Source organism: Neopelma chrysocephalum, unplaced genomic scaffold, assembly GCF_003984885.1.
Source record: "Neopelma chrysocephalum unplaced genomic scaffold, ASM398488v2 Primary Assembly neopelma1_155, whole genome shotgun sequence".
Taxonomy (NCBI): domain Eukaryota; kingdom Metazoa; phylum Chordata; class Aves; order Passeriformes; family Pipridae; genus Neopelma; species Neopelma chrysocephalum.
Window position 1 is genome coordinate 784,592 of NW_020897817.1, and position 18,599 is coordinate 803,190.

The 18,599-nt window shown below is 48.3% G+C and overlaps 1 protein-coding gene across 2 annotated transcripts; it reads right to left on the bottom strand.

The window, feature by feature from the left end:
• Nucleotides 1–391: 391 nt before the first annotated feature.
• LOC113976309 (protein argonaute-4) lies at nucleotides 392–18,414 on the bottom strand. 2 transcript variants are annotated; one of them, XM_027701374.1, is made up of 19 exons: nucleotides 18,138–18,414; nucleotides 17,222–17,621; nucleotides 12,594–12,759; nucleotides 11,799–11,919; nucleotides 10,661–10,842; nucleotides 10,131–10,267; nucleotides 9,917–10,051; nucleotides 9,670–9,757; nucleotides 9,097–9,244; nucleotides 8,894–9,013; nucleotides 8,557–8,685; nucleotides 8,274–8,407; nucleotides 7,560–7,744; nucleotides 7,131–7,290; nucleotides 5,812–6,127; nucleotides 5,406–5,540; nucleotides 4,566–4,667; nucleotides 4,152–4,351; nucleotides 392–4,068 (listed from the first exon to the last, which is right to left on the bottom strand). In XM_027701374.1, the coding sequence occupies exons 4-19, from the start codon at nucleotides 11,901–11,903 to the stop codon at nucleotides 3,960–3,962; spliced, it is 2,385 nt and encodes a 794-aa protein (XP_027557175.1). In that variant the 5' UTR covers nucleotides 11,904–11,919; nucleotides 12,594–12,759; nucleotides 17,222–17,621; nucleotides 18,138–18,414; the 3' UTR covers nucleotides 392–3,959. The 2 variants fall into 2 exon arrangements, with proteins under 2 accessions (XP_027557175.1, XP_027557174.1); XM_027701373.1 differs by lacking the exons at nucleotides 17,222–17,621; nucleotides 18,138–18,414 and adding an exon at nucleotides 15,222–15,433.
• Nucleotides 18,415–18,599: the final 185 nt, after the last annotated feature.

The window sequence follows — 18,599 nt, forward strand, 5'->3', positions numbered from 1 at the left end:
GCCGTGGCTTTGGTTACGGTCAGAAACCCCAGGAGCGTCATTCCCGTGCCATGCCCCAGGAGCCCTGTGTGCGATCCTGGCTGGGCTGTCCCGGGGAAAGAGGAAAAGCCCCAGGGATTGAGACTGTCCAAGTGTCCCCACCTCGTGCTGCACCCCCAGAACGGGAGCGAGGGGCTCCAGGTTCCTGGGGGTTGATCTTCGCATGATGTTTGGAAGACCCCAGGATAAGTCACCTTTGGTTTCCCAGCCCCTCAGCTTTGCCTGAGGCTGAACCACCTCAGTCCCACACCCCCAGGACGTGCCCTCCTTGAGGATCCCGGGAGATGTCACCCATATTTCTGTCACTTTCTAACTCCAAGCGCATCAGAAATAGAGATATTGTGGCAATGAGTTCCACAGGTGACACGTTGTGTACAAGTTTTAATTAAAAGTTAAATAATTTAAGACATTTGTTTACAGGCAACGGTATCAGTTGCTCACTCTGTACATTGCATTTATTGGACAGCAACAAGGAAAAACAGAACATTTGGCACAAGAATGCCAATTTTTTTTTTATTATTATTAATATTTTTGGACACATGAACACAAAATATCCCTGCAGGCTAAAAAAAAAAAATACATTGCAATTGTACACGACCAGCACGGGGCTGTGACCCCCAGGACAGTTTAGAAAGTACCTCGTATTGCTAGAGACATACATCCAGTCCAAAGTTAATAAAATACCATTTGAAACATTACAAGTCTAACAATATAGAAACCAAAAAATTACATCAGAAGTCAAACTGAACAAATGCAAACATTTTACATTGAAGTTGCAGCCTCTAGACATAGAAATATGAAAATGTCAATAGCAAGGTCTAAGAAAATCTGTAAGTGATATTTAGTGCAAGATCTTTCCTCCAGTGCAAAGGGAAAGGAACTTGCAGCGGATCAGGATCGGGATGGATCCAACGCCCTCTGGCCCTGCCTTCTGAAAATGAAAGCAGAGTCACTCCCTCGCTATTGAGCAAGAAAACTCCTACAGCACATCCACAAAGGGGTCGGGGTCGGGGCTGTCGGACGCTGGCTCTGAACGAGGGCCCTCCCCGGTCCGAAGGGCCGAGCTGAGGGTGGGCACGGGGCACCCCTGCCCCTCCATCCACCTCTGCTCCCTTCGGATGCAGCTCCAGCACCACCCTGGGTACCCCACAGCGGTGCAGATGGGCTAACCAGGGATGGCCAGAGCTCGTTCAGAACTCAGCAGGGACAAAGCAAGCAGAACTGGGTGGAAAACAGGATTTCTGCCCCCTCCCCCCCCTTTTTTTATATATTTTTTTTATATTTTTTTTAATATGTCAACCACTCCCTCCCCCAACTCTTTGAACTTTGCTACATTTAAAATCTTTCACACCACAGAGCTAAACAGTGGCCAACAGGCTTTATTTATAAAAAAAAAAACAAAAACCAAAACCAAACAAAACCAAAAAACAAAACACCCTAAAACTACAGCTACAGAATGCACATCTTCCCATTGATTGACACATGCAGAACGAGTCACTCAGGCCCACGGGGCTCACCCAGGTCCTCAAGTCCTCCAGACTTGGGCTCAGACCTGCCTAGGGCAGCACTGCTGCGACTTGGATCCTGAACTTCAGTGCTTTGCCCCTCAAACTCCAGCCCTGTGCCCGGGCTGGGCTCACACCAGCCCTGCTCAGGTGCTGGCCCAGGGCTCCACCTGGTCTGAGGTCAAATATCCAGTCACAGGCAAACCAAGGAGAGGCTCTTCCTTCCCTCAGTCTCAACCAGGAGTGCTTGGCACTGGACAACTAATTGGTGATAAAATTAATTCATTTTTTTATGCACCCTTATTAAACCAGCTCCGTTCCTAGTGCACAAGCTCAAAACAGGGATCTTGGATCCTACCACCTCCAACAGGTGCTCAGGTGCTTTTCAAGGTGCCAAAGTTCTCTGTGTGTGTTGGGTCAGTCAGAGTTCACTCTAAAAAGGGGTTTTTTTGTCTTCTCCCTGAACGAGTACTGAGAAAAGCAGCGGTCAGTCTCCCACCCACATGTCCTGATTTTATTACACTAAGTGAGGTATTCTTTAAAAAAAAATTAAATAACTAAAAAGAATCTTTCTGGTTTTTTCAGTCTAAGCCTGTCCCTGCACGTGCCAGGGGCAGGGTTCACTTCAGTCCCATTTTCAACAGAAATGAAAAGAGGTTAAACTTAATTTATGAGACGTACTACTGGCAAGGAGGTTACAAAACTGCTTGAATAAGTTCAGTGTACTCTGGTACAACTGAAAACAACAGCATTTAGAAATGTAAACTTTCATTTATTTACAAGCTTAAAGACTGAAGGAAACAGCATTTCCTATTGCTGAAATTTGGGGGGGCTGGTTCCTAAGCTTTGGGACAGCAGACAACTTAGCAGCAAACCCCACAAGAGTATCAGAGACCACAGTGCAATCCTTGGGCTTCTCAAACTCCTCCTCAGGTTAGGAATAAGCTTTAATCTGCACTAAATTGGGTTTACACTAGCACTAACTCAGGTTTACACTAAGAGGAGTCTAGTCTTAAATTACCATGTTCATGGATTCCAGGAATGCCCAGGGAAACCAGGCCCCTGGTCTGGATTACAGGTTGCAGCTGAAAAAAGCCAAGCAGATTAAAAACCCTAATTTCTAGGCTGGGATAGAATCAGTATTTGAGACTTACATGGGTTCAACATGCTATGAATGCAGTTGTGTGGGCAACCCAAATTCCCAGGAAAAAAACAGTTCAAAATGCTGGTACAAGTCCCCAGGTTGCCTGTCACACAATACATTTCGACTGTACACATTGGCCTTTCCTACACGGAACACCCAGTTTCCAAGCTTATAAAAAATGTTGTAGACAGGACACCAACAGTGAATATAAAACAGTTAAAAATAATCCTTAAAAAAAGCATGGAAATGCGTCTTTTCTAATTAGTTTCAGAAACTGCCAAATTGTGTGTTCAGAAAACGACACGAGAATGTTGGTCAAACTCATGCACAATCCTCAGCTAGAAAATTACACTGTTGGGGGGGCTTAAAAAACAAAGATTTATTGCCAAAGTTAAACCTTCTATGAGAAAAAAGTTTTAAAATCACTTAGATTTATCAAACCACACAGCAGCATAAAGTGGGCACTTTTGTAAAAGTTTGCAAAATACCTAAAAGCTAAATTTTTTTTTTTGTTTTATCATTTTTAGAGGGGGGAAATGATGGTTCAGTACTTGTTACGATACCATGGCAGTATTATTTATAACCATTATCATTAAAATCTACTGACAGGCATCACTATTGGTTATATTACACATTCACAGAACAAGAACCACCTATTAACTCGCAGTATAGTGCAATTGCTTTGCAGCCCAAGTCTGCAGAGATTAAAAAGATAATTAGTAAAACTGACAAAAAACTGCAATACCTGTGAAAGTTATGTTTGTTAAAAGGCATTTACAGTAGTGAAGTCTAAAATCTCCATTAGAAAATCTATGGCCCCACACGACAGAAGGATTACAGCGAGCTGGATAAAACATTTTGCCATCACATCATACTCACGAAGCAGGGCACGGAGACAGGGCAGCAGTCACCGTCAGCTCATGGGATGAGGAGAACTTAAAAACCACAGCTAGCAAAAGATTCAATAGAAACCTTTCGTGCCAAGTCCTTGAAAAATTCCAGGATGATCGGCCTTTGCGCTTTGAGGTAAAAATTCAGTCCAATGCATCAGAAAAGACAAGTCTATGGATTTCTAGTACAGAAAACAATGAAACAAATGGCTCAATTGTGTTGGTGCATCAGACGTTGCAGTGAAGAACAGATTCAGTGCGACTGTCCGGAGCTGCTGGTAGTGGGCAGTCCGAAACCCCCCGGCCCTGGAGAGAGGGGGAGGCTTCCAAACACTTTGGGACTGCGTGGGTTGTTGTCTTGCCTCATCCTCCCAGGTGCTCTCAAGCGAAATACATGGTGTGCTGGGTGTCGTGGTGGATCTGCACGGCCTTGGCCAGCGCCTGCGGATCGCGGCCGTTGCTCTGCCCCGACACGTGGCTGCCCTCGGCGCTGCGAGCAGACACACAGTGATCAGCTGGAGCAGGCAGCACAGCTCAGCTTCACTGCCTGCCTACCACGAGGCCATTCCTTACCTGTCATGATCCTTGTCCACGAGGTGGTACCTGGCCCGGAATGCCACCAGCCTGGCGTAGTAGGCGGGAGCGGGGATGGACACGGAGCGGGTGCAGCGCACGTAGGTGTGGCACAGCTGGTACGTGAGGAGCTGCAGCTCATCCGCTGTGAAACAGTTGTCATCCCACAGCACCTGGTAGTGGGAGGGCCGGCTGGTTCCCTGTGGAGAACAGGTGAGCGCTCAGCTGCACAGCAAGAGCAGCAGCAGAGGTGGTACCTGCGGGCTGCACCTTCCAGCCGGCACCGAGGAGTCAGTGCCAAGCGGGTACTGCTGCACTCTGAGTCTGCCAAGCTACCAACAGAAGTGACATTCCTCATGGGAACAACTACGAGGATTTAGTCCCACAGCCTGAGCACGGCAGAGCTGACATTACCTGAATTCCTGCATGGCTACAGAGGTAAAAGTCAAATTCAGAAGGATGTGTGATGGTGCTGTCCACAGTAGTGCCTGCTGGTACGTTGCCGCTCTTACCCACCTAGTGAGGAAAGTTTATTATTAGCCCATGCGTTTTTTGGAAGTGACCCAAAGCTACCTCCTAAGGTAGGTTCTACTGAAAGCTGCTGGAGAATTTACTGCTCAAAAAGGTGGAAAAATATTAAGGTTGTTTACATAGGAGGAATGAAAATGTTCTCTGCAAGTTCATTTTTAGAAACTTCACCAAATCCAGCTGGTGTGTCATGAGAGGAAAACAAAATCCTTGCCAGCACCATTAGAGCTGCAGAGTGGGATAAAGCCTACACAAGTAATTCAGGATCTGAAAACGCAGGGTTCTGAGATAAATTTATTTCATACCCTTGTTTGCCCTCACACCCCAGAGATCTGGGTTTTTAAGTAAACCTGAGATCAAGAGCTTCCCTACAGAAGGTTCCTTAGCTGGTCTGTGGATTTGTGCCACAGGCACGTCTTAGATGTGCCCAGAGACAGAACAGGGAACACCTAGGTCAGCTCATGGTCAGGAATCCTGGACTATAAAAACCCAGGCTACACCTCCAGGTACACAAATACCGGGATACAGAGCATACCTATTCCAAAAGGGGCTGGGAACAAGCTGTTCCATCTGATGTAGAGCAATAAAAAAGGGAGGAACTGGTTATTTTGGTAGAGAAAGCCTGTTACCACCCAGCTTTAGTGGGCAGGACAGATCCCACCCCACTGAATGAAATAATCCCACTTTCCTGTGCCATCACCTCCCCCTCACGGAGTCGGTACTTGCCCGTTCAGTTTTGTCGGCACAGAACAGCCTGGTGTGATGCCTTTTCTGCACAACAATGTAGGTTATTCCTGGTCTATAATCTTCCTCCAAACTAATGCAGGCCTTCCGGATCGCGATCAGCTCTGGCCAAGCTACCTGCAAGCATAAACATTAAATGATGAACTGAGTACACATAATATTAATTTTTTCCTGTGTACAAATGCCACGTCACAAGACAGGAAAACTGCACATTGTGCTTACCCAGGAAAACTCAATGAAACTTAATTTTTCCGATAATTATCTTCAATAATAATTTTCCAACATATATAGATATATTTTTCTGAGGGCCAATCCCTTGTAATCCACATAAATATATAACCAAGGGCAAATCCCTTTTCATGAGCAAGAAGAAACAACCAGACAGTACCTGTTTCATCTGCCCTTCCGACACTCCCCCTCTGTAGTAAATGATCCTCGTGGGCTTGAAGCGAGTGGATTTGTAGAACTGGATGAGCAGCTCCCGCACCATGTTGGTGAGGTCCTGGATGACCTCCTGGCTGTAGAGCAGCTCCTGGGAGGTCTCCTGGCGCGAGGTCTGCACGCGCACGGTGGCACAGTAGCGGCTGGGGTGCCCGTCCATGCTGCCCACCACGGCCGCGATCGACGGCTTCTTCCCGTCCCCGGCCGGGGGGTGCGTCACGTCTGCCCCCAGGAAGATCACTGGCTGCTGGAACACCGAGGGCCTGGTGGGCGAGGTTAAGGTTTATTAGTTAAGAGTCATGGAATCCCACAATGGTTTGGGTTGGAAGGGAGCTTAAGCATCGTCCCATTCCTGCCATGGGCAGGGACACCTTCCACTAGATCAGGTTGCTCAGAGCCCCATCCAGCCTGGCCTTGGACACTTCCAGGGATCCAGGGGCAGCCACAGCTTCTCTGGGCAACCTGTGCCAGGGCCTCCCCACCCTCACAGGGAGGAATTTCTCCTATAGATCTAACCTAAATTTCTCCTCTTTCAGTTTGAACTCATCCCCCCTTGTCCTAGCACTCCAGTTCCTGATGAAGAATACCTCTCCAGCTTCCTTGCCTGCCCCTTCAGATACTGGAAGGGGTTGTGAGGTCTCCACACAACCTTCTCTTCTCCGGGCTGAACAGCCCCAAGTCTCTGAACCTGTCTCCACAGTCCCCTTAAAAATTAATAATAATAAATAAGAACAAGGAGGGCGAGAAACAAAAAAAAATTACAGCCAAGGAAGGTCCAAACCATCCAAACCAGTGAACAGAATAAAAAAGAGAGTCTTTAAGGACAACGATTTCTGCCTCCAGCTCTCACAGTCGAGAGAGAACACAAAATGAAAAGGACAGGATCAAAGGCAGACCAAGTTACAAGCACTGATCACAAGTCACTCCTCTCTATTCCTTCTCTTTCAATATGAAAGAAAACACAGGATGCTTTAGGAGGTGGCAAGAGAAAAGGTAGACAGTGAACTCAAGGGCAGGAAAAAGACGTGGAAAAAAGCCTTGGTGAGCTTGCTTTCCCAGGCATTGCTGATGGCTCCGACTCCCCTTGGAGCAGGGCTGACTGGGCAGACAGTGGATGGAGATGCATCCTCCTCTGTCCACTCCAGACTGTGGGCATTTCCTAAAGCATGCTTTATTTTGGAAGGTATCATTTCAGCAGACACAACAAAAGGACACCATTTTGTTTGACAATCCAGACCTCAAGCAGAGCTTTTAATTGCATCTCACCTTTGATGAGGTACCAGCACATTGTTGATTCCTCCGAGCTTCGCGTTGATCTTCAGACACAGGTTGGACAGAGTTTGTGGTGAGGTTTTGACCACATTCTTTACCTGAACACACTGTGTGGCCATGCCTAGAAGAGTGTCTCCAACCCGCTTGACTTCAGCTGTGACAGAAAAAGAAGTCAGTGGTTCCAATTACCCCAAGAGGCAGGAGCTTCATCTGCTTGCTCTTATTTTATTTTTTTGAAATGTTACTGTAATTCAGACCCTTGAAACTTCACTGAGAAAGGTTCAGTTTGCTCTTTGGCAACACACAAGTTCTCCAATCAGATAAACCAGCTCCAAAACACCCTTTTAAAGGGAACACATTTCCTCCTTCCTGCCACCCACTCGCAGTACAACCCATTGTCACCCTACAGCCCCTTCCCCGTACCGTACACGGGCGTCTTCCCAGGCAGGATCACCACGATGAGCTGCAGGCCAACATAAGTCAGCTTCAGGTGTTTGAACATGGGCTCCACACTGTCTGCACCCTGGGCATACTTGCAGAAGCAGGGCTGGCCCTGGATGGGCATCCCGGCGTCCTTGGAGATCTTGCGCAGCTGGTCCGTGAAACTCCTGAAATAGAAATGGATTTGTCCTGGCCTTTCCACCACGGGTCACTTTGCCATCAGTCTGATCAACCAGGTCTAAGCTGCTCCTGCTATTTCACAGCAGCACAGTAATTATTTTTTAGAAATTCTATCCCCATCAGGAACTCACTAATACGGCTCTAATCCTCTCTGAGGAAGTTCATCAGCTTCTGTAATTTTACAAGTCTTACAGAAACAGACATTTCAGTTGAACACCCTGAGGCAGATTCCCAAACTAGTACTGATGCTCTAGCAGATTTCCAAACTAATACTGATGCTCTGGTAGATTTTTATTCACCCACCAAACTTATCTGAGCAATATTGCAACCACAACTTTTGCCAGTCAGTGGTTCACATAATCTCTATCTTTAGGATTCTGTAGAGTAACTTGAAGGACAGGAGAAAAATTGTGGTGTAAGTTGTTTTTACTGTTAGATGCATTAAAATCAGAAATTCAGAAACATGAGAAAAATAAACCTTGAAATAGAATCCTGAATAAATAGAAAACCACTTACTTTAGCAAGTCTTCCCTGCATTGTTTTTGAGGAGCAAAACAGGCAACAGCCCAAACTTTAATCTCGATGCCAGCATAGAACTGTTTCCCTCTCATGTCCCACACGCCTTGGTTTGGTGTGGCCACAGTCTTGTTCTAGGTAAAAACCAAAGGCAAATTAAAAATAAAGTGCTGCTCTGTTTTGACTGTAGCCCAACAGTGCTCACACAGAGGAAATTTCATGAGAAGATACATCAAACACCTCATGAATGCCAATAACCTCAGGACAAGACGTGGAAACTCACCCTGCCTCCATACTGCAGCATTGGGGCTGGCAGAACTCTGCCTGTCAGCTCTGTCATTTCATTATGGACAACAATTCCAAACTCCTTCAGATACGGATCAGGCCCACCAACCATACTGTTACTCTTCACCTGGGGACAACACAAGTATTGATGTCACTACATTAAAGCTTCAGGTGACTCTGCCCTCTTTGCTTTCTCTTTAAAAGGATTTGTTTTAAACAAGACAGATTTTTTTAACTTCTCTCTTGGTCACTGTGCTCATCATCACCTGCTCCAGTGCTCTGGAAGAGCCATGGGAAGTGACAAACACGGGCTGTGCAGCTGGAAGAGCACTCACCAGCCTGCTGATCTCCTCCTGCCGGTCCGGCGCCGACCGCGCCGTCGCTTTTATCATGGTCGAGGTCTGATTGTCCGTGAGCTTCTTGATGCACCTCTGGCCAGCCACGATGTTACACACCTGCAGGGGAAACCAGAGGTGCTGTGACACCACTGAGCACGTTTAACAGAGGATACACCACAGCACCAGAGTCAGACCCTCACCTCCAGCGGCAGGTACGTGTGTTTCTGTTCCTGTCCCACTTGCAGACAGGGCAGGTGGGGGTATTTCAGCTGCAGACTGTACTTCTGCTTAAAATACTGAGCTACTGTGCACTCCATGGCCTGCCCATTCTCCAGCTGCAGAGGGAACCTAGAAAGGACATTTGTTCTGGTTAGACTTTGCAAGAATTTTTTAGAGGAAAAAATGGTACGGAAAACCTATTCCAGACAAGGAATGTTGCAAACCTTTATTTTCCTTAGCTACTGGATCTCTTCTTCATGAAAAGATTTTATAGACTACATACTGAATTTCTCATATTTTAGCTGTTTTAAAAATTAGAACCTTTGATAACTCCACTCAAAAGCCAGGATACAGCTCAATTTTCCTTGGGTTGAAGGAAATAAAGCAGTGGTCAAAACCCACAATATTCCTCTACTCCACTAGGACTAAACATTCCTGTAAAGCCACAGGGCTGCTTCATCATAGAATCGTGTTTATTCCTGCATAAACAATATACCAAATATATTTAATAGGTTCAAGATTTTAAGAATTGCCAGGAATTGGCTGACACATACGTCTGGTGACTGGCTGGTCGCCGGGTAACGTTGCAAACTCGGTATTTTCTCTTCATCTGGCCACAGTGGGTAACCTCTACTTTTAGACCTGAAAAGCCAACAGAAAATAAATTCAGGCACAGAAACCAACTTCGAGGAGGATGAAGGCACAAAGGAACAGCCCAGCTTCCCAAGTGCCTCGCAGATTTTCATTACAACATGAGCAGATTTCAGTATTTTGTTGCAGCACCTTTAGGATAAGCCTTACCTCTGATTTCTTTGGTAAACTTGACACGCTGGGAGTCTGTCAGGGGTTTGCTTTGTTCACTGATGTTCTGGATGTCCAAGACCTCACACATGAACTCAATGATAGGCTGGGCACGGTAGAAAGCAGTCGCTGACACTAAGATAAAAAGAGAGGACAATTAATGGAGAAGCACAAAGAACTCTGTTGTGTGGGTGAGCCAGAATCTCCTACACACCGTCGATGTTGAGCATCATGTTCCACATGGCAGGACGGACAGACTGGTGGAAACCGAACCAGACCTCCCTGCCCCCTCCCAGGGGGTGGTAATAACCTTCAGGGGGGGAGAAGAAGGAGCGACCCACAGGGGTGTACCTGGAAAAAAAAGAAAATTAACACTTAGATAATTTCTTTCTGATACATCTTTTTACACTGACACCTGTAGCGTTTGAAACACATTTCTGTTAGAAACAGTCAGAGCTCACTTATGGCAAGACCAAAAAGCCTTTTCCGACAGTGCAGCTGGAAAGGCTACAGCAAATTCCTGTTAGAAACATGACCAGCAGGCACAAGGCCTGAGTTCAGATCACATTTCCCCATTCTAGTGCAAATTTGCAAGGCAGGCATTGAATTACACAGCTGCATCCTCATCTCTTCTGCCACAGGGAAGTGTGATGGCAGCAGAGCAGCAGCAGCAAGGAATAACTAACACAAATGTTAGGATGGATAGAGGATGAATCCAGTCAGGAAGGCCCCACAGGTACCCACCTCATGGAGGGAAGGTGCCGTGTGATTACGTCCAGTGCCTGAACAGAGTCCTCAGGAACTTCATTCAGGTGCCCTGCCAGAGCTTCCAGCAGCATCTGAAGGCTGACGACTGACACCCACTGAATGGAAACCTTGAATGTCTGGTCCTTCCCTTCTCCTGGAAGTGTCACCTCCATATCCACCTGCCACGGGCACAACAGAATCAAGCACAAGCTTTGGTAATGGACTGCAGACAGACACAGCACTCAGCAATGGTATGGTTTTCTCCTAGCTGTCCTTTGGATCTCTATTTTTGATGATTAGTTTGTGTAATGACCTTAAAATATGACAATTGGTTTCCTCGGGACTTTGAAAGTTTATCATTTATTCATCCGAGAAACTGCACTGGGGCATCTTTAAATGTAAATTTTAAGCAGAAATTAGTATGGTGACATCAAAGCTCTGGAGAACAGTGAGTCATTTTGTAAGTCAGCCAGTTAACAGCAAGATGTTTTGTGAACCAAACAGGAAGGCAAGAAAACCTTTTGGTCCAAAAGGAGACTCACTGGGAAGCACAAATCTCAGAGTTCTGGCACAGCCCTTGGGATGATTCTCACAACCCGTCAGCCCGGAGGGTAACTGTGAACTCATCCTGGGCATTCCCCTTGGCACAGCAATAACCAGATTTGGGGGGGGGAAGAGTAGATGGGGTGAAGTTTTGGGGGGTGCTGGCGAGCGCAGCCCAGAACACACAGGGCTGGAGCAGCTGATCTGTGTAACAGGAGGATGTATCTCCTCAGCACAGCCAAACCCAACCAGAGTCATTGTCATCTACAAGGACTTTATCATTCAGCAACAGAGCAAGGGTTAGAACAGGGAAAAGGGAAGTTTCCATTTGGGTGAAAAAAATATACTTGTAGCTGAAAGAGTAGAACATTAGTTCTCACTCACTGACATTCTCCAGCTGAAGATCTGGGAATTAGAAACCTGAGGAAGACAAACCTCTGTAAAAGACCAGTAAGTTCCTAAAGATCCTGAGTGGCCCTGCCTGTCATTTCCAAGACTACACCAACACATGTGGTTTGGGTTTATGTCAATAAAAGAACACTTTCCAAATGACATTAAGAGTTTTCCCACAGAAACTCAGAGCAACACTCACCCTGTCCCTGCCAATGGGTAACGGGTGTGCCGTGTACATGTTCCGCTTCCCATCGTAGCCAGGCTGCCGATCCCCAAAGATCTGCATCTTGAAGTGCCTCACCATCGTGTCCACCACCTCCCTGCCAAGGGATTCATCGAGTTAGGGTGAAGAACAGAAAATTCAGCCATGGCCTTACACACTTTAAAATTCCTTTTTCGCTTTTTCTTAACGGTCCGATAAAGAACAATGCACCAGAGCACCCCCAGGTCACACCAGGGCTGTAAATGTCAACTCCAGGTTGAGACACCCGAGTGTCACACACTGCACAGGTATCTGTATTGTCAGCAGAGCTACGGCTGAAACAGGCAGAGGAACCTGGAGAGCTGTTCACACACAGGAGCAGACCCAAGCACCTGCCTTGGGGTGGGTGGGAGCACTCCATGGATTGGTTCCACTGACAAAGCATCCATGTGTGGACTCCAAAACCTACAAGCTGAATTCCCTCCCTGCAGCTGCTACACACTACATTCCCTCCCTGCAGCTGTAACAGACTGTGGAACAATTATCAGGGACATTCACTTGTAGACTGTAAAATAAAACCAGCTTGAGTTCAACACTCAGCACATTTCCCAGAGCCTTCCAGGCCAATTGCAACACATCTTCATAAAAATAAGGAGAACAGCAAAAAGCTGACCACAGAAGAGACAGAAGCAGGCCTTTAGCAGATGGAGAATTCCAAGGATGTACAGTTTCCTTACATTCAGGAACATACCCCTAATTTCAATTAATAAATCTTTATTAAGCAACTCCTACCTGTTGACTCTTCGGGGGCGTTTCTCTGGTTTGATATCAACGTCATAGTGATAAACATCAATCTTGGGGATCTGCACCTGGAAGTGGTTGGCCAGGAGGCGGATGGGTTTCCCAACAGTGCCCAGGCCTGGGCGCCGGGGCGGCTGGAAGAGGCTCGCTGGGGGCCCTGGGAAGTCAATAACCACACGTGAGATGGGATGGCTCACTCCGTGCACCTCTCAGGGCTTTGGGTGACTTTCTGACTGTAAGAAGCCTCCAGCAGCTTTCTGAGGTTGCAAACAGAGGTGTTCCAAGAGGTTCAGCCTTCCAGCTGCTCGGAACTTCCTGGGAAAAAACGTGTTCCCTAAAGCGTGTGCAGGTTGGTACCATAATTCATTCTTAAAATTTTAGTGGCATTTATCCATGACTGTGGTTATGAACTTCACAAGAGTCCCAAGATGGAATGCAACCATGCAGATATTATGTATTTTCATGTAATGTAAAGATAAATACATCCCTACCTCTGTTTCTAAACCAAACCAACAGCCACACAAGCCACATTTTCTCATTGTTTTCGTTATAAACTTCAGATCTTAATGATCCAATTTAAAATTCCAACACAAAGACAGGAGTGAGGAAAGGTTTACACTTTCTTCTAAATAGAAGGGTAAGGGAGAAAACAGGCATGGACTCCTCAAAGATGTGGAGATAATTTATTTGGATAAAAGAGCTTCAGGAACAGCTCTAAGGAGGAAATTCTTAGAGGCCTGGAAATGTTACTCACACGCAAGCTGGTCACTAGGGAAACCTTTAGTTACCTTCCTCAGAGTGTTAAGATCTGAGATACCATGTTAACAAGATTAAACTGACTGTTTTTTTAAATCGATCACAGCCTCAGCTGACACTGCACATAAAGCAAATGGCATTGGTATATTTTCAGGGGTTTGGCTATATCTGCCAGTGCTCAGTGTGATCAAAGTGTCTTCCCTCTGTTGTAGAGTAGCAAAGGAGAGGGGAAAAGTATCACAAGAACTCAGTAATAAACCAATCATAAAAATTAGGGCATATGTAGTATCATGACCTGACAGCATCCATGTAAGTCAAAGGCTCAGAGGTGAGACCAGGAGGGTAGAGAGGTAGGTAACTCCTATTTGGATAAACTTCAACACAACCATAAACTGAACCCAGGACCAAATCTAAGGAGATTCCATACTGGATTTACAAGCCATCCACTGGTTACTGCATTACCAAATAAAAGTATCAATGTGAGGACACCAGCCCTGGAATGTTTTTAAGCAGGAGGAACACGGAGCGTGTAAGCAGCTGGAGCCCACTGCTGTGTCAGCTCCCCAAAGCCACAGTGGCAGGGGCTGTCAGGGCCACAGACACCTCTCAGGACACATTCCAGGCTCTGCACCCTCTGTTCTGGAGCAGCTCACAGCACCACAGTCACACCACTTGTGGGGTACAGTTGGTGCTTAAAAAAACTACAGCTGTCTTGACAAGTGTGAATCATTGAGGGCAATCAAAGTTTGCTGTGCTTATTTGGATACGAGAGATGATCCATTAATCCCATGCTAATTAGTCTGAAGGAAGTGCAGGCACTGACCTCCTGCGAGAGATTAAATGACAACTATATTTACCTATTTTCCTCCCTCAGCATTGACAAGTTCTGCAAACAGGCACAGCAGCACTGCCCTCGGTTCTGACCAAAGGAGATAAATCTTACTTCTCCTAAAGTTATTTCCCAAAGGATTCCAGAGAAGCAGCTAAAAACTGTTCTCCCGTTCGAAGCCAGGCTGCCCTGGCGTCACAGGATTTTTACCTGATCAGCCTGACTAGGGTTGTATGTGCTGCTGTATTTCAGTTTCTTCTACCCCATGACAATTACGTTCTAAGCACCTCAACCGAGTTGCTTCAGACAGGAAGCAGTTTTCAAAACTGAAAGAGGATCTGCTTCTCCAGCTGTAAGTCAGGGAGGCCACGATACATCACACACATACAGCAGGCTCTGAGTCAGCCCTCGCTACCTCAAACTCTGGATTCTTCTGGAATTGCACCTCTGTGTCAAAAAACATTTCCTGTCACACCAAAATTAACACCACTTCGATTATACCGATCGTTTGAATGGGAACTCGATGGGTCAGGTGTGCAGGCCACTGAGGGCAAGAAATACATCCTGCAGGCATTTCATGGAAGAATAATCTTGGAATAAGGCACGAGCAGGAAATTGCCACATGCAAAACCCCACCAAGTTTGTTAAAGAAATAAACAACCCTGTTTTCAGACAGCATCGCCTTAAACTCTCAGCACCGGCTCAATGTCAAATGTAAAACTTATCATCACACAGGTTGCGGGGCTCACGCCGCTGTGACAGCCCCGCCTGTCCCCGTCCCCGTCCCCTCGCTGTCCCGCTCACCCCGCCGAGGGCGAACCGAGTCCCCCCGGCAGCCCCGGGGCCGCGAGGGCACCGCGAACCCCCCGCGCAAAGTTTCGGACCCGCCGCGGCTCCTCCGCGGCGGCGGCTGCGAGCGGGGCCCGGTGTCACCGGGGAGCCCCGGCGGGCCCGCGGCCTCTCTCCCTCCCTTCCCCCGCTGCCAGGGCCCGGCAGGCCGCGGCCCCGCGCCCCCCCCTCGCCGCGGCTCTCACCGGGTCCCAGCGCCTCCATGGCGGCGGTGGCGGCGGCCTCGCTGCTCTCGCCGCCGGCCCCGCCGCCCGCCCCGGGCCCCGCCGCCGGCCCCGCCGCCGCCGCGTAGCGCTTGATCTCGGGAATATTGGCGGCGGGGTGGGCGCCCGGCGCGGACACGGGGGCGGCGGGGCGGGGGGCGGCGGACGAGGAGGAGGAGGAGGTGGATGAGGAGGAGGAGGAGGCAGCGGGGGCGCGGCGGGGAGCGCTCCCCGCGTTCCGCTTCCCCGAGCGGCGGCGCGAACAATCCCCGCGCGGCGCCCCCGCCGAGCCCGCGCGCGCCCCCGCCGCCGCCAGCACGCGCCCGGGCGCGCTCCCGGGGACAGGGGGTGAGCAGGAGGAGGAGGAAGAGGAGGAGGAGGAGGAGGAAGAGAAGGAGGAGGAGGAAGAGGCCTCTCCGCGCTGCCCGGCGCCGCCGGCTCGCGCACGCGCCGCCCGCGGGAGCGCGCACGCCGCCCGCGCGGCCCCGCGGCCGCAACAGGTGACAGGTCTGAATCACGGAATCCCGGGATATTTGGGGGGGTCAACCAGTCCGACCCCCCTGCCAAGGCAGGGTCACCTGGAGCAGGTGGCACAGGAACCGGCTGGGGTTGGGATGTCTCCAGGAGGGAGACTCCGTGCCCTTCCTGGGCAGCTGTTCCAGGGCTCTCCATCCTCCAGGGAAAAAAGTTCTTCCTCAAGTCGAGGAAGTGTTTTGAGTTTATGGCCGCTGCTCCTCGTCCTGTTGCTGGGCACCTCTGAAAAAGCTCTTTTCCTTTGTGCAGCAACAGGACGAGGAGCAACGGCCATTAACTAAAACACAACAAGTTCCACCTCGGCATGAGGCAGAACTTCTTTCCATGGGGGGTAGAAGACCTGTCCAGGGAGTCTCCCTCTCTGGAGACATCCCAAACCCACCTGGGCGTGTTCCTGTGCCACCTGCTGCAGGTGACCTGCCTGGGACCCGGCTGTGCCCCACAGCTCCTGGGGGTGTCACCTCCCCATGGCCTCCGTGCTGGTCACTCCCCCTCAGCACACAGCCCCATCGAGGCACTGGGCTCCAAGACAATACATTTGTACTTTTTTGAAAGCCAACATCTGCAGCCAAGTGCCCTTAAATAAAGGGGCTGGGGACTCCTGGCCTTTCTGAGCAGCTGGCGCTGTTTCAGGGAGCTGCTCCCTCGCGCACCCCCCCGGGTTCTGTTCAGCCAACAACCCTCTGCTGACTCACCAGGAGGTCAGAAGTCAAAACATTTTATAAATAATAAATGCCGAGTCCACTTTATTTGCCTTTTATAACCTGCAGAGTTGATGTTTTCCAAGTCGAAACATCAAAAACCTATTTTAAAATGAAATGAAATCTGAGACTCTCATATAGATCTGGGATTCTCATATAATCCCCTGACAGCAGCTGATGAACACTTGAGGGAAACACCAGTTTTACAAGACCAGTAACAAACCCCGCGGTGTCTGGCAACATTTCCATGCTATTGTTCAGCACATCTATGTATAAAACACATGTATGTAGGGCTACACAAATAGTACTTAAAAAAACCCACCAAAGATATAATCTCTACCTCAAGAAATCTGCAATACAAAGGCTTGGTCCTGTAAGATGCTGAGTATGACAAGCAAAGCCTATACTTAAAGTATTATAAATTCAATTAACTTGATAAATATTCCATACATATTGAGACATCCTGACTGCCAGAGCGGTCAGAACCTCATTTCTACATGTTAACCTACCCTTATATTGAAAACAGCCACATTTCCAGGAGCAAGACTGGATTTGGGAATGACAGGCCATAGTTATGACAGGATTTGTTCTGAATATTTGCTTCTAAACACCTCACCTGCTACAAGTTGGGGAAGGACTATGTTGTTTAATAAAAAATAGATTCATAAGCCAGTTTTTAAAGTATGAATGTCTTAAGTGCTGAAAATCTGTGGTTAGTTCAGAACCTCCTTAATGGCAAACATTTACCTGTTCCGTTGCCTCTGTGTGCCAGGTATGAGTAAGAAGTTGGGAGCAGAAATTACCTAATAAGGCTTGTGGCCAATCTTTTTGCCACCTTATTCTTGTCAGCTGACTCTGAACTATTCCTGACACAGCAATGAGAGCACAGCTTTGAGGAGGTGTTTTTATGCAGAGCCAGCATCTGTCCCCTGTTACTAAACACCAATTATTAAATTAATTACTGTAGCTCCTGCAGCAGCTACAGGAAAGCAGAATTGTGGTGGTTGTGGTGGGTTTCATGGACATTTGATTTTCTCACTTCCTCCATTCTCAGGCTCGTTGGGTCCATGGGAACTGTCGGGGTAGATCAGTCCATCTGCTCCTTGTCCCTCACAAAACTGTGGCTCTTCCCCCAATGAGTGGAAAGCTGCAAGGTTAAGAAAAAAAGCCATCATACAACTACACAGTGACACCAATCACTCATTAGAGGCAAAACTTAAATTCTCTGTATGCAGAGGGGTATAAACTATTGAGAAATTGAAGGGAAAAATTGAAAGGATTTACCCAAAAGGTTCGAGCCTTCATGAAACACTTGATGGGGCTGGCACAGAGCGCGGCTGTACAGACACCAATGGAAGATGGATATCTTTTATTCCATAAATAGAACAGTGCCGGCACTTACAGCACACCACAGCCAGCAAGGCAACACCCAGTTACTTTTTAACCATGTGCATTGTCTTAAAGAAGTTTACAAAGCGGTCACTTAGAACATGGGGGGGGCTTCAGGCAGAGAAGATCACCAAGGCCCCTGATGAAGACCCTCAGAAGCCTTATAAGGACATGCATATATGTGTTGGGAAATGTCATGAATATGTACCAGGAAAGTGGAGAATGAACAGTGAATAATCATGTCATGCTAACATGTACGCTGTAGTGAACATACCTCGGTGTGCACTTTGGTGAAATGATTCCCAGGGCACCCGTCGTGCTGTGACCGCACAGGGCGTCGAGGTAAAGGAATGCCTGGCTTCTGAAACTCACAAATTGAGCCTCAGAAGTTTCTTTTAAGTGCCGCTTTTAGGCAACAGAGGTAAAAAAAGGGACATAGGCTCTGTTTAACCATGGATACGATGCGAAATTTGAAATGCTGACACCCCCGTCTCACAAGATCAGTAATTGCCCTCACGGCCCCTCACGGGTCCCGCGCGCGGGCACCTCCCCCGCCGCCAGGCGGCGCCACAGAGCGCGAGCGCCCTCGCAGCGCGAGCAGCGATTGGTCCAGGCCGAGGGGGCGGGGCTACGCGGGAAACCCGCCCAATAGCACTGTGAGGGGCGGGGCTGCTGGGGCCGTTCCGCGCGGCCATTGGCTGCCCCGGGGCGCGGGGCGGGGCCAAGGCAGCGCGCG